Source organism: Equus asinus, chromosome 19, assembly GCF_041296235.1.
Source record: "Equus asinus isolate D_3611 breed Donkey chromosome 19, EquAss-T2T_v2, whole genome shotgun sequence".
Taxonomy (NCBI): domain Eukaryota; kingdom Metazoa; phylum Chordata; class Mammalia; order Perissodactyla; family Equidae; genus Equus; species Equus asinus.
In genome coordinates, this window is record NC_091808.1 from 2,379,815 (window position 1) to 2,394,649 (window position 14,835).

General features: G+C 48.9%; 1 protein-coding gene across 2 annotated transcripts in view; it reads left to right on the plus strand.

The window, feature by feature from the left end:
• Positions 1-389: 389 nt before the first annotated feature.
• NDUFA10 (NADH:ubiquinone oxidoreductase subunit A10) overlaps positions 390-14,835 on the plus strand; it is a 64,195-nt gene continuing 49,749 nt past the window's right edge. Inside the window, exons 1-5 of one of the 2 annotated variants that reach the window (XM_014842851.3) lie at positions 390-1,117; positions 6,693-6,861; positions 7,623-7,838; positions 10,517-10,603; positions 14,003-14,124. In XM_014842851.3, coding sequence (XP_014698337.1) covers positions 1,043-1,117; positions 6,693-6,861; positions 7,623-7,838; positions 10,517-10,603; positions 14,003-14,124 — 669 coding nt within the window. In that variant the 5' untranslated portion in view covers positions 390-1,042. The remainder of the gene's footprint in view (positions 1,118-6,692; positions 6,862-7,622; positions 7,839-10,516; positions 10,604-14,002; positions 14,125-14,835) is intronic. The other variant, XM_044751345.2, reaches the window with a different exon arrangement.

The following is a 14,835-nucleotide window of genomic DNA, read 5'->3' on the forward strand; positions in this document are numbered from 1 at the left end:
CCCTCTTCCAGGGCAGCTCAGACCCCTGTGCTGGTCCTGTGTTCACTCTCACACCGCCCCTCTTTTAGCGACTACAAACACAGGTTCTTTACCCGCCACACAAGAGGGGCCAAATGAAAAGTGGAATGCCAGGCTTATGGCAAGGGAAGGGTTTTTATTTGGGATGATATCAGTCAGGTGACAAGAGTGAGCCCTCAAATTTGTCTTGTTTAGTCTCATCTCCCTGAAACATGGGAGGGGAGGGGTTTTAAAGGTTTGTGAGAAATGTGGCTGTTTGTAGATTGGGGGCGGGGGGGTGGTTGGAGTCAGTGGCCTTCCTGTTCAGAACTTTCCCACCAGCCTGCCCTTGACCAGGGAGGAGGTGGAAATGATAAGGAATCCAGCTGGTTGTCCTTAGCTGTTCTCCTCCATGGCAGATAGCGGGTTCTGGAGCCAGGGAATCAGCAGGGAAAGAGTGCTTTGGTTTTAACCCCATATATGCTGGGTTTAATGTAGGGGAAGTGATATGGGGGCCCGCATCACCTCCCTGTACATCCCTCCCCACCGCCCTGCCCCAGTCCCAGGCCACCTTCCCAGGTTCGGAGGGTTTTCGAGCTATACAGATGTTTTCAAGGACGCGATTTTGAAGTCCGCACCTGCCGCCTGCGGAATTTGGAAGGGCGGGGCGTCCTGGACGCGGGATGAGGCGCAGAAGCTACAAAGCCTGGGACGACCTCAGCTCCCCGCCCTGCACGACCTCAGAACCCGGGCGGCGGGCGAGGCATCCCCCGCAGAACCCGGGCGGCGGGCAGCCCCGAGGAATCCCGCAAAGGCTCGGTAGCGGCGACGGCCCGCCCGGCGGAAGCGAAGGGACACCTGCCGCGGCTCAGCCAGCTGCCGGCAGTCCGCACTGCTCAAGGAGCCCCGACCGCTGCCCGCAAGTTCCCGACAGGCAGCGCGCGGGCAGCCCGGCCGTGACGTCACGGCGGCGCGCCGGCCGTGGGAGAGGACCCCGTCGCGACCGCGTCCCCTCGGGTCCTTGAGCCGGCCCCGACCGCGAGCCATGGCCTTGAGGCTGCTGAGACTGGTACCGGCGTCCGCGTCCGCGCGGGGCCTCGCGGCGGTCGCCCAGCGCGTGGTGAGACGGCGGCGGCAGGAGCTGGGGGTGGGGTCCTCGCCTGTCCTCCGGGCGCCGGCCTTCCTCCGCGCTGCGGCTCCCAGGGTCACTCTCAGGGGGACCCAGCTGCCCCGGGAGTGTTGGGTCCTGAGTCGCAGGCAGACCGCCGAGGGGCCGCGAGCTTCTCTGGCCATTTTACCTCAGCTCCAAGCAGAACGCTGGAGCAGGACGGCAGTCGGCCGCCAGGCTGCCCTAGTGTGGGGGGCCAGTTTGCGGATGCTGTACCCCAGTGCAGTCGCCGCGGTAGACGTACGAGCAAGGATGGGGGAGCCCGGAAGAGTCTGGGGCGCGCGCGCTCATTCATTCATGCATGCATTCATTCATTTATGTAGCGCCTCTGTCGAACCCCAGTTAGGGGTCAGGCCTTGCTGGGGGCCGGGGTGATGTGACTTTGAGCCGACACAGAGAAGGCATTTAGGTCAGATCTGGAAGGATTAGGAGCACTTCTTATGGTAGAGAACAGTGGGATGACATTGTACGCAGAGGGAACAAGAGAGGCCAAAGAGCTGTGGCTGGAAACCTTAGGAAAACTTTGTTTTATGACTGCGGCTGATCAAAGCGTCTTTGCTTGCTGGTGGCTGGAGCTACACTGGCATCACGTTGTAAAGGGACTTGACCTCCGAGCTAAGAATTTTGATCAGAAGAGGGTTTTGAACAGAACAGTGCAATAGTCTTTTTACGAAGTCATATAAATCTTTTTAGGAGATAACTCAGGCTTCAAAAGAGAAGGAAGAAAAGCGGTTGTCTTTTTAATACCCAGTTGTACTGAGACCTGTTTTAGTGGAAGTGAGGGCCCCAGAATAGAGGAGGTGATATTTTGCTGCCATGCATGCACTAGACAGTGTGTTCACCTGTAACAGTGTGTTCAGTTCTGGGCACTACCCTCTAAAGGGCATATAATGAACTCCAGTAGGTCCAGAGAAGAATGAGTAAGATGAAAAGGGTATACACCTTGTTACTTCGGGAGTAATTAAAGGAACTGGAAATGTGTCATGAAAGATCCTTGTGATTCCAGAGAGCGGAAGAATGGAACTGAGGATGGGAAATTATAGAAAAGACTACTGTCATTCTGTAAAAAGTCTCTTTCTAAAGATTTTGAAGTCAAGGAATGGTCGATTGCTTAATTCACACGTTGCTGTGCACCAGTTTTGTGCAACACTGTGGTATATTCAAGTTCTGGACTCAGATGGGGAAGGAGTTTGCACACGACTGAGAGGTAGCCTAGAGGAGAGGGGGATTAATTCCTGGGCTGAAAGGTTCCAGTATGATTAACACTCCCTCCCTGCCCCCATCTGCTACTCTTCCCCAGTCCACTTTGCATCAGCTGCACTGTCCTGGCTGATCCTGCAGTGCTCTTGCTCAGGGCATTTGCACTGACTGATTCTCTGCCTGAAAGACCAGAAGTCCACTTGGGCAGTTCCCTCACTGCCTTCCAGTCTTTGTTCGGTGTCACTCTCTCTGTGAGGGCTCCATGACCACCCGTGTTAACATTACAGCCCTTCCCATGCACGGTGTTCCCGCCACAGCACTTAGTGTGCTGGATAATTAGTTACTTTTTTGTTTTTTGTATCCCATGGGATCTTTTGGCTCACTGCTGTATCCTCATGGTCTAGAAAAAGTGCTTTGTGTGCGGTAGCTCCTAATACTTGTTGAATGAATGAGTGAATGAATAACACAGGAGCTACTGAGTAAATTAAGTATTCACAAATTATTGGGCGTTTTAGATATTGGAAGATACAGAGAATATGCTGCCGTTTACTAACCTGTTCTGTCAGTGGACCTGTGGGTGGTTCCAGTTGTTTGCCATTACAGGCCGTACTCCTGTGAGCATTTCTTCATATATATCTTTTCTTCTGTCTTTTTTCACCTGCTATGAATGTGTCTGTATGTGTGTATTATTTACAAAAATGAGATCATATGGTGCATTCTCTCTCTTTTTCTTTTAATAAACTACAACCATGCTTTATTCAGACTTCCTGTTTTTCCCTAATATTCTTTGTCTGCTCTGGGATCCCATCCAGTACACCATGTGGCATTTAGTCGTCTTGTCTCTTTAGGCTCTCTCGGTTGTGATGGTTTCTCAGATGTTCTTGTTTTTGATGACCCTGACAGTTTTGAGCAGTACGAGGCAGGCAGTTTGTCCCTCAGCGCGACTTGTCTGAGGTTTTTCTCATGATTAGACTGGGGTTGTGTGTTCTTGGGAGGAAGACGCAGAGGTAGAGTGGCATTCTCATCACATAATAGCTCCACGAACATGACTTATCACTGTCGATGTTGACCTTGGTCACCTGGCTGAGTGTAGCGAGGTCGTTTCTCCACTGTAAAGTTACTCTTTTTTTCCCCTTTTCCATCTTGTCCTCTTTGGAGGAAAGTCACTGTGCAGCCCACACCTAAGGAGTGGGGGGGTTATGCTCCCTTCCTCAAATGCAGAAAATTATGTAAATTATTTAATTTTTCTGCATGGGAGATTTGTCTGTTCTCCCACATTTACTTATTTATTTATTTACATTCAGTGATTTATTTCTATCAGGATGGACTCATGGATATTTATTTTAGACTTTGAGTTGTAATCCAGTATGGCTCTCTTTTCTTGCTCAGATTACTGCAGCTGTGGCCATTGGGAGCTCTTTCGGTCGGCTCCGGAATCCCTGTAACGCACCCCTCACTGTGCGTGTGTGAGCGAGTGCTTCCTTGCTTTCCGGCTCTACAGCGTGGTCCAGGCTACTTGTGTATTTCCTGCCCCAATCCTGGAATCAGCCATTTCTCTGAAGAGCCTTTGTTCCTTTTATTAGAGAATGGTATTAGAGACCAAGATTAGGTACTAGGTGTAATCGCTACTGGGGCGTTGTTGCTTCTAGGCCCTCTCAGCAGACAGAGCAAGGAAATGTACTAACCTGTGTGTGTACACGTAGCTATGGATAATCCTATATGGAACCATCTGAGTCTATGACAAACTAAACATGAGTCTATACTGACGTCTCTGACTGTAATCCACTATCACATGGGTCGTTCTAGCCTCTCTCTTGCTGATCTGTAACCTCCCACTCCAGCGGTAGAAACCTGGTTCCCACCATCTGCTGTCCATTTACTTAATTGCTTAATTCTAGGATATGATGCTGTAGTATCAGAATTGTTAACCTTACCCTGTGGGAAGTATCTTTCTCAACTAGAATACAGTTCCTTTTGCCTTTAGCCTTCCAGACTCTACTGATTTCCAAAGGGCAGCACCTTTCCCCCGACCCGCTTTAGTGAGGTTTTCATACATTTGTAACAGTTGATTTTGTCCATTCTGCATTCCATCTCGGATCCCTCTACCTAAATGAGGCTTTAAAAATTTGCCTACATTGAGGTTCACTCTCTGTGCTGTAAAGGTCTATGGGTTTGAGAAATGCATAGTGTCGTGTATCCACTGTTCCAGTATCATACGGAGTAGTTTCACTGCCCTAAAAATCCCCTTTGCTTCACCTATTCAGCACTTCTCCTTTCCCTGAGCTCCTGGTAACCCCTGATCTCTACCATCTCTAGAGTTTTGCCTTTTCCAGAATGCCTAATAATTGGAATCATGCAATATGTTGCTTTTCCATACTGGCTCTTTCACTTAGAGATGTGCATTTAAGATTCACTCATTTTTTTTGTAGCTTGATGACTCATTTCTTTTTATTGCTGAATAATATTCCCTTGTATGGATATATCACAGTTTATCCATTCAGCTATTGAAAGACATCTTGGCTGCATCCTGTTTTTGGTGATTATGAATAAAGCTGCTGTAGTCATGTGTATGCAGATTTCTTTGTGGAAATACGTTTTCATATCAGATGAGTAATACATAGGAGTGTGATTGCTGGATCGTGTGGTAAGACTATGTTTAGTTTTATGCGAAACCACCTTCCAAAGTGACTACTAGTTGCATTCCCCTAGCTGTGAACGAGCATTCCTCTTGCCCTGCGTTCTCACCAACGGCTGCTGTTGGCAGTTGTTGAGATCTTGAGTCAGTCTGCTAAGTGTGGAACGGCTTCTTTTTAACTTGCAATTCCCTAATGATAGACGATTTTGAGTATATTTTCAGATGCATATTTGCCTTTATGTATATATTCTTTTGTGACATCTGTTCAAATCTTTTGCCTTTTTGTAATTATTTGCTTTCTTTGTGTTCTCTATCATAAACTGTTTTTTCTCCACCCTTCGGTAATCAAAACTGTAAAGCAGATCAGGACTGAAAAAAATCTTGACATCATTTAAATTCTCTTATGTTCTGTTTATTCCGTAGTAAAGTATTTTATTATTTTAGTTGGTTCTTAGTATTCCATAATGTGGATATACTTTTTTTTTTAAACTACTGCTCTGTGTTGTACATTAAGGGTTTCTATTTACATTTTTGGTGTTATTATTATGTGGGTAAATCTTTGTACAAATCCATGTCTGTTCCCTTAGGATGGATTCCCGGTGGCTCCAGGCCCAGTGTCTAGGTTTACATTAATAGCTGTTTATGAGGACTTTGTCCTGTCCCAACACTGCACATCGTCATTTAAAAAGAATAAAATATTTGTTTGATACATAAGAAAGTGTTTTCTCCTTGTTAGTAATCTTTGTTTGCTTTTTGTAGCAAGGTTGAGCATTTTTCTGCTTGGTTGTTGGCTGTCTTTAATACAATTAAAAGAAGCTGTGCAGTCCTAGCCTCTTTTTCCTGTTGATCTGTACAACCTCTGTGTATGCTAAGGCTATATTCCATCACGTGTGTTGAACTTTTCTCAGTTGTTTGCCTTTTGATTGTGTTTTTCTTTGTTTTCGGGAAAGATCATTTTGGCTTTAGTGCGGAGATGCTGGAGACAGGAGGTGAGGCTGGCATTTGCCTTGTAGCTGAGAGATGTGGGGATGCCTACAGAATTAGTGCGGTGTGGGGTGGGAGCTGATGCCGTGCTCCAGGGAGATTTAAGAGCTAGGATCCACAGGGTTTTGTGAGTGACTGTGGAGTTGGAGGAAGGAGGAGGGTGTCGGAGGTGGCTCTCGTGTCTGCTCTGTTTTGCTTGGTGGATAGTGGGTAAGAGCAGATTTAGGGGCTAGGGTATGGGTGTTGAACTTCACTTTTAGATCTGTTAGCTCTCAGGTGTTTTCAGGACGTCTGATGGAGCTGTTTAAAGGCAGCAAGGTAGCCAGGTCTGGAGCTCAGGACAGGCGCCTGGGCTAGAGAAATGTTCTTTATTCCCTACCTCCCTGTCTCCCCCAGCCCCCTCCCCGCTCCCTTTCTTTCATCCATCCATCTCCATCTGTCCAATTTTTATTGAACACGGTAAGAATATTCTGTTCCAGGGCCTGAGGATTTACCAGTGAACAAAACAGACATTCCACCTGCCCTTATGAGCTTATTTTGGGGTGGGGCATGGGGGCTGGTAATTAAACAAATAAATTGCTAATGAAGACGTAGATGTTGGCATTTTTATCACCAAGGATCTTCATAGCGTTTTTCCCTAATAGTTGCTCATGCCTGCAGTAGCCAGAATACTCATGTTGTGCTGTTGTGTGATGTTGTGTTTTTCAGGGCGGCATTCATACAAGTGTACAGTGCAAGCTGCAGTATGGCCCTTTGGCATACATACTTGGGGACCGAACAACCAAAAAACTGACAGAACGCAGCAAAGTGATAACTGTAGATGGCAATATATGTTCTGGAAAAGGCAAGCTTGCGAAAGAAATAGCAGAGAAACTAGGTATGAACTTACCTCATGCAGAATGACCACTCTCTCAGATGTGTGGTTGCTTATCTAAGTTTGATCCACTTTAACATTGACTTGGTAGAACTGGGCCCAAGGTAGGTATTTTACATATTTGAAATATTTATGGAAAAAGCTGTTTTCAGTCTTTCAGATTTGGAAAATTTTAAAAGTCTGTGCTGGTTGTCAACTGGAATTGGAATTTCATGATGATGTGGGCAGGGCCCTCTCACGTGAGCTATCTGACTTGAACTTTGTAGCGGCCCTCTGAAACGAGGTTGTTATTGCCGTCATTTACAGACGGTAGACTTGGTAGGCAGCTGGTGTTCCCAGCTTGTTAGTGCAAAGCCGGGATGGGAACCCCGGTGCTGGCTGGTGGTGTGGATTTTGTTCTGTGTGCCTCTCTGCGGTATTTGAGCAGAAGTTGCCCGCTTGCACACGGGGGTTCCCGTAGTTAGGAGAGGCTCTCTTTTTCAGGGGGAACTCGCATGAGGGTACGGTATGACTTGCTGCAGCGCAGCCCTTCAGCGCACATGCTTGTCATACACATTTTCGACATGTTGTCTCTAGTGTCCTATGTGCTCCCTTTTACATGTGATAAGACATAAGCGTGAGGGTAACTTTCTCCAGGTCTTAACCGACCAGCCTCAGCACTCCGGCTTTGTTCAGATGGGGCTTTGTTTTTGTTAGTGCATGCTGCTCGCTGGTGGGAAGGGAGGCATCCACGTGGCGTTTCATCCAGGTGTGTCTCTTCTCAGGCTTAAAGCACTTTCCTGAAGCAGGAATACATTATGCAGACAGCACTACAGGGGATGGAAAACCCCTGGACGTGGAGCTCAGTGGCAACTGCAGTCTGGAGAAGTTCTATGATGACCCGAAAAGCAATGATGGCAACAGCTACCGCCTGCAGTCCTGGTTGTACGCCAGTCGCCTCCTGCAGTACGCGGACGCCTTGGAGCACTTGCTGAGCACAGGTCAGTGTCCAGGATCATGTGCTGCGCTTGAGCCCTCTTGTGGAATTCAGCCATGTGAGACTGCCACCAAGTAGAGCTTTTCTTTGAGAGTATTTGATGAGGCAAATGCTCTCTTTCTAATAAGATCATAAATTCCCCGAGATCCATGTTGTTATTGCTTCAGAATAACATCCACTAAATATTAGTTCATTGTTGTGTATTGGAGTGAGGTTTATGGATTGTATGGAATTTTTGTGCCACTCTTCTAAACATGTAGATGAAATATGTCAAAAAATGGAGGAAAGAGAGAACCTATAAATGACTGGGAGGAAGTGGAATCGCACTCATAAAGATGGAGCTGTGTGTTGTACAGAGAGGAGGATGCAACAAAAGAGAGTTGTCTCTGAGGGCACAGAGATAGGCTGGAATTCACCATCAACCCACAGGGTAGAAGTTAAACCTTGAGAAATGCAGAAGTGGGGAAAGCAGAACACACAGGGTCCCATGGGCCTGCATGGTAAGGGGGGATGTGTCCATGGAAGGCATCCGAAGCAGGCAAGAAATGGACAAGGGCTTCATATGCGGCGGAGTCTGGAGTCTGGGGGATAGGCAACAAGGGTCAGGACAAGAAGTTAGGAAACGGAGGGAGGGAGCACAGGTGGGGCAGGGGCGTGGGCTTACATGGAGTGCAGCGGTCAGAATCCTGGCAGGGCTCCTCCATCATCTTGGGAACCTGCAGCCCGGGTTAAATTCGGGCCTCACCCCAGAACATCATGACAGTCAGCCAGCAGATACCACCAGTGCGTGACCAAAGCCGCCAAACTATAACAGTTTTGAATTCATGGGTAGAAGCAAATGGCATGTGGGATGTGTGTGTGTAAGGGAGATTGAGGAGTTTGTATGAGCCGTGTCACACAGTGGTGGTTGCCATGACTGCCTGAATGTCACTTACCTGGTGACCTCAGCTGCCACCTGGAGGGTCTGGTTCATGGGGTCTGAGTGTGAGAACAGGAATGTGTTTTTCAGGGGCTGGCCCATTTGGCAGAGTGGTTAAAGTTCCATGTGCTCTGCTTCAGCGGCCCAGGTTTGCAGGTTCAGATCCTGGGTGCAGACCTGCTCCACTCCTCAGCCATGCTGTAGACGCGTCCCGTGTACAAAGTAGAGGAAGATTGGCACAGATGTTAGCTCAGGGCTAATCTTCCTCAAGGAAAAAAAAAATTTAAAAAACAAAGAAAGAATGGGTTTTTCACAAGGACCGCAGGTAACTGATGGAGTGTCACAAAGCTGCCTCTTGTTCCAGGAGGGTCCCACATGTGTAAGATGTTCCACAAGACACAGGATAATGCTCTGTCTAAACGGCCACTGAGGTCTGGTTATCATCTTGCTTTTCCAGCATTCTATGAGTGATGCTTTTCCGTATGTGAACGTAAATCCTGATTGTGGTTAGCGTTGCTCCTAAGAAAACACGATCTACCTCCTAAAGTTCTGTACCAGGACCCAGATCACAGGAACCGGTTAGTGGCTTGGAGCTAATACTGACCCTCAGCTGACTCCACATTCTATTTGGAGCATACTTCAGCCCTATCCTAAGACTCCCTGTTTCTTAAAATTAACATTTAAATGAAAACTTACTTGTTTCCTTGTATTACATTAGTTTATTCATTAAATATTTAGTGAGTTGCTGCTGTGTGCCAGGTGCCTTCCAGGAACTAGAGAGTCTGCGGGAGGTGAAGCCTGGCCGCCTCCTGGAGCTTACTTACACTTGAGTAGGGGAGAGAAGGAGTACCCTGCCACTTCAGGTCGTGAGTGCTAAGAGCTGAGAGGAAGGGGCTGGGGGCTGCTCTTGCAGATGGGAAGGTTAGGGAGGGCTCTGCCCAGGCACAGAAGGGCTGAGTGCAGGCAGACAGGCAGGGGGCCCCTGGGCCAGCGCTCTGAGTGGCAGGGGCGTTCTCCATGTGCTGTCGTAACAGGCAGGAGGTCACTGTGACTTGAGTGCAGTGAGCGAGCCTGGGAGGATTGGGATGAAGCCAGAGAAGTGGCCCGGGCCAAATGGTCAGTCTCAGTCAGACCTCAAGGGCCGTCACGGGGCTTTTGTTTTACCTGGGTGGACAGAGGTTTGAGCAGAGGAGTAACATGAGCTGGCCTAAGTGTTGAAAATGCCCCTCTGCTGAGGGTGAGAGAAGCCCTGGGGGCACGGCGGAGGCAGGGAGTGATTTGGCAGCCATGGCCTCGTCAGAGGTGAGGAGGCCTTGCACTGAGAAGGAAGTGACGTGTTCTGGAATGATGGGATTCAAGGCGTGGTTGGGAGAAGGCTGTGCTTTGTTAATGCATGGCTGTGGGGTGATAGAGGGAAGTCCAGGGTGACTCTGGGGTCTTGTGAGCGGTTGGGTGGGAGCAGGATTGGGTGGGTATGATGGAGTGAGAAACCCATGGTTTTAAAAACTAAAATGCTTTTTCTGTTAACTGGGTGCTCTTGTTATAGCTAACAGAAAGAAACAGGATGTTATGTTGCCAAAACCAAAACAGTATCACAGTTTCTGAAAACCGTTTCCCACTTACGAGTCATGTATGTTCTTTTGAATAAATTCGGTATGGAAATGGCATTGTGAATAGCTGCTTTTCCCTTTCTAAAATGAAATGACTAGTTTCTAGTGCTTTAATTATTATCTGTCTGACTTTTGTTTCCCTGTTTTACACAGGACAAGGTGTCGTATTGGAGCGCTCCATCTACAGCGACTTTGTCTTCTTGGAGGCGATGTATAACCAGGGGTTCATCCGAAAGCAGTGTGAGTCCGCGCGGCAGACGCGCCCTCCGGGCTGTGGGCAGCTTTGTAGAGGGGCCGCAGACGCACCTGGCCTTAGTGTGCGTTCTGTGAACGTCTGTTCAGTGAGTGAATCAATACCATTACTTGTTGTTTCCACAGGAAAAAAAACGGTTCCTTCCCCCTCTTTTCCTCCTACAGTCACCCCTCCCAGTGGAAGCAGCGTCGCATCCTGGGTCCTTGAACACACAGCCCTCCCCAGGAAACCCCCCAGCTCTCTGTTCAACCTCACGAGATATTTAAGCTGCTTTTCTTTGATCCGTAGATTTAATCTTACTGAACTCTTCCATTTCTAGGGTGTATTTTTATGTAATTAGGATGTCTTACTTCCCTTGTGCCCGCAGCTGCGTGAGGCCAGCATTCTTGTCATCTTTTCCTTCTCTCTAATGCAGTGCTGTTCTAATGCTTTTAGGGACTTAGCATTGTGTTGGGATATTGTTGAAAGTGACAAGCGGCAAAGGGATGGGAATAAAGATCTCCTGGTTAAAGGTAGCGTGACCCTGAGGAGTGGTGGAAACACGGCAATGTGGGCAGGGCGTCTGTGACTAGAAGGTGCTGGGGCGGGCCGTGGAAGGCTGTGCTCAGTCTGCCTGTGGGCATCCTCACCTCTCTGCTTGGCTGACTGGAGCCAGTGGGTGGCTCAGATCTGGAGGGCAGAGTAGGAGTTGTTGGTTAATGAGTGGGGAGACCGAAGCAACCTGAGTGATGATTTGAGGGTGAGGCTGTGTGCCCTTGGTCTGCTTACACGGTCTGCTGTTTGGAGTAGTCCAGGTGTGTGCTTGGAGCAAGAGCAGCCAGAGCCCTTGCTTCTGCCCAAGGCACCGAGCCTCGCTAGACGTTCTGAGCAGCAGTTGAGGTCAGTCAACCAGCGTTTCTGTGGTGCCAGCTGTGTGCCAGGCTCTGTCTTAGGTGCCAGGGATATGAAGATATATAAGACAAGGAAGGCTGCCACAGTCCTGGGGTGGAGGGTAGGGTGTTAAAGCAACAGACATGGTTAATTGTAATAAAATGCACTTGACAGCTCCTCCTGGGTGACATTCCTCCAGGGGGCTGTGGAAGCACCCAAGAGAACATTTAAGCAGCTGGGAGAAGATGGGGTATTGTCAGGAACAGAGTCCTTGAAGAGTGAGCCCTGGGCAAGCCATCAGCACTGCAGCAGGGCGAGCAAGGTGAAGCGAGGCTGGAGGAGCCTGCGTTGGCACAAGCTGCTAGTGCTTGCTTGGAGGGAGGGCTAGGTGCTGGCGCAGGGTGAGGCAAGTGGGGCACAAGGAAGGGGTTTGCACCTTGGCTAGGACCCTTGGATTTTTCCTGAAAGTACTGAGGAGCCACTGAAGGCTTTTAGGCATGGGAAGGATGTGGTTAGATTTAAGTTCATTTGTCTGAAGGATGCGTTTGGTGGGGGGAGATCAAAGCAAGGGAGACCGTTGGGAGGAAGTCGGATACATGTACCGTAGGTTGAAGACCCGCACTGGGCAGGGAGAGTGGCCTGCTGGGGAGGGTGGGTCTCGCATACGAGCAAGTGCAGTTGGTAAGCCTGGGTGGTCAGTGTTCTGGGAGGAAAGTGGGTAGAGTCAAGTGGACTTGGCTGGGCTTCTCACCAGTGAGAAGGCTGTGAAGGGGCAGTGGACTGAGAAGGTTTCATGTGTGGCATGTTGAGTTCGAGATTCCCGTGAGATAGCCAGCTGAGATGTCTAGCAGGCAGTCACGTGTCTGAGCCTGACGTCCTGAGGACTGGTGTGGACTGGAGACAAATTTTGGGTGAATCAGCCTGACAGTGGACACACTTGTCCCAGGAAAGCCCATGGAGCGAGGTGAGGACTGAGACCAGAATCCTTGGAGGATTCCAGGTTTCTGGGGAGTGGAGCCCACTGCAGATTTGAAGCTGAATGGTCAGAGGCACACTAGGGGCCAGCGAGGGTGGTGAGGACATTCATCACATGGAGTGTATAGGATCTAGTGGGACAGGAACTGAGAAGGGACCTTTAGGGGTCTGGTGGCTTTAGCAAGAGTCATTTCATTCCTGCAGTGTTGGGGGAGAGCAGATTACTTAAGGGTAGATGGCAAAGAGCAAGGTGAAAACTCGCCTAAGGAATGGGAATGCTGACAGGAGTATGGAGAGAAATGGAGACTGGGAGGAGGAGGCGGGAGGACGGGCTTTTGCCTGGTGGTGGAGAGACTGGCTGGGTTCTAGGCTGCGCAGAGAGGAGGCGAAAAAGGCCGAGTGGATTCTGTTTGGACAGACGAACAGTATCCACAGGTGAGCCTCTGCCTTTGCTTTGATTCCGCCTCCGTTGCAGTCCTTGTAGCCTCCGGCTCAGACCCCTGCTGACCCTGGAGCAAGGGCCCATCCTGCATTGCCTCTAAAGCAGGAGTTACCGGGAGCGGCCACTTGGACGTTTTCTTCAGAGCACAGTAGTGGTCTTTCTGTGGATTTTAGTGTGATCGCCCAAGTTTGTTGCTTCTGGAAGTTTCTGCCATGAGGAAATCTGCTGCAGAGAGGATGGTTTCTTCACACTGCTCCTGTGGTGGGTTCATCCCAGTGACCTGGAGCAGGTCCTGCCCGTGGGTTTCTGGTAGCGTGGCGTATGCTCCAGGACTTCAGGTGCCGGCGGTTTTCAGAGCAGCAGGAATGTTCATCATGATTTTTATGTGACTGCTGTCTGTATAATATATTCTATATGATGCCAGCTTCGGTAGAATTCTCCCTGAGCCTTATCCGTGTACTAAATCCGCTTCAGTAGGCACTTCTGTGTAGCTGATTAAATTTGCTGAAAAACGTTGAACCCAGGTAAATGTAGCTTGACATCTTTTGGTTGAGTTATTTGAAAAATACAGTATATAAAAATGATTTTACTCCTTAGAGAAGATCAGACTCTTATCTAGTATTACTATGAAGAAATACACATGCAACAGGCATGTGTGATACATTGCCGTTCAGAGTACTCTAAAATGGATTCTTGGGTGCCCTCTCCCTTGCATAAGAAGTATAAGTGGACCCTTCAATGTGGCCATGTCATATTTAAAATCTCGCCTTTAGAATGCTATTGAAGCCGTGGTTTAAATTCTGGCATTTCACTTTAAGTCACATAATTTCTCTGGGCCTAATGCTTTTGGTCTATAGAAATGGGGGCGAGAAGCACAGTCTTGAAGGGTTGCTGTGAGTGAATGCCCCGGCACCTGCCGTGCAGTCGCACTTAGTGTGTGTATAGCCGTGGTCATGGCCCTGACTGTTACATGGTCTGCAGATGGCTGCGTGGCTCTGAGAACTGCGTGTAGCCTTGCCCTTCAGAAGTCTGAGAGGAGTGTGTTTTAGAAGCTGTATGTGGACTGTCAGATGACATGTGCCTCTCCCGTGTGTGCCAGGTGTGGACCACTACAATGAGGTGAAGAAGGTCACCATCTGCGAGTACCTGCCTCCTCACGTGGTGATCTATGTCGATGTGCCCGTCCCCGAGATCCAGAGTCGGATCCAGAAGAGAGGAAACGTAATTCAGCTTTTCACTTGAAGACCTGTCTTTTTATGTGCCCTCGTTATTTTAACGTAGATCAGCTCTTGAAAGTAATGTTTACAGTAGGATACCGTAGATCACTGACAGTGCTCATGGGGGTGTGGGCACACCCAGGGCTCTCCTGAGAGAGCAGGCACGTGTGCGAGGGATGGAGGGGGCCCCGATCAGTCACTGCTCTCCACCAGTGCTCTCCAGCTCCTGTGCCATCCCCTCTCGTCCCCTGTCACCTAAACCATTCTTGTGAGGATGGGTAAGTTTCCCGGCAGAACCTCCCCCTGCCATGTGCCTTTCTCTTCTCTAGTCGGGTTTTCACGCCCTGTTATTTATCTACAAGTTGGAAGCAATTTCTAATATCCTTTCAGTTCCCTACTCCATCTGTTTAGCTCAACTTGTGCCTCTTTCCCTTTTTTCCCTGCTTACTGATTCTAGAACAGTAGTGCATTGGCCTACACATGTGTCCGTTTACTCTGTGGCGTTGGGTGGCCTGGAACCTCTGCGTTTTGCAGTTCCCACTGGCTCTGCAGCTTGATGCAGGACACTGAGATCAACAAAGGCCGTCTTTGCCTTTATGACTAGCTCTTGTTTGGAAATGTCACTCCCACAGAGTATTTTTTTCCTGGGGAAAAATGTGGGTTCTTATTGACATTGTGATGAAATGTTGAGTTGCCTGTGTATCTGTCTGTCCAT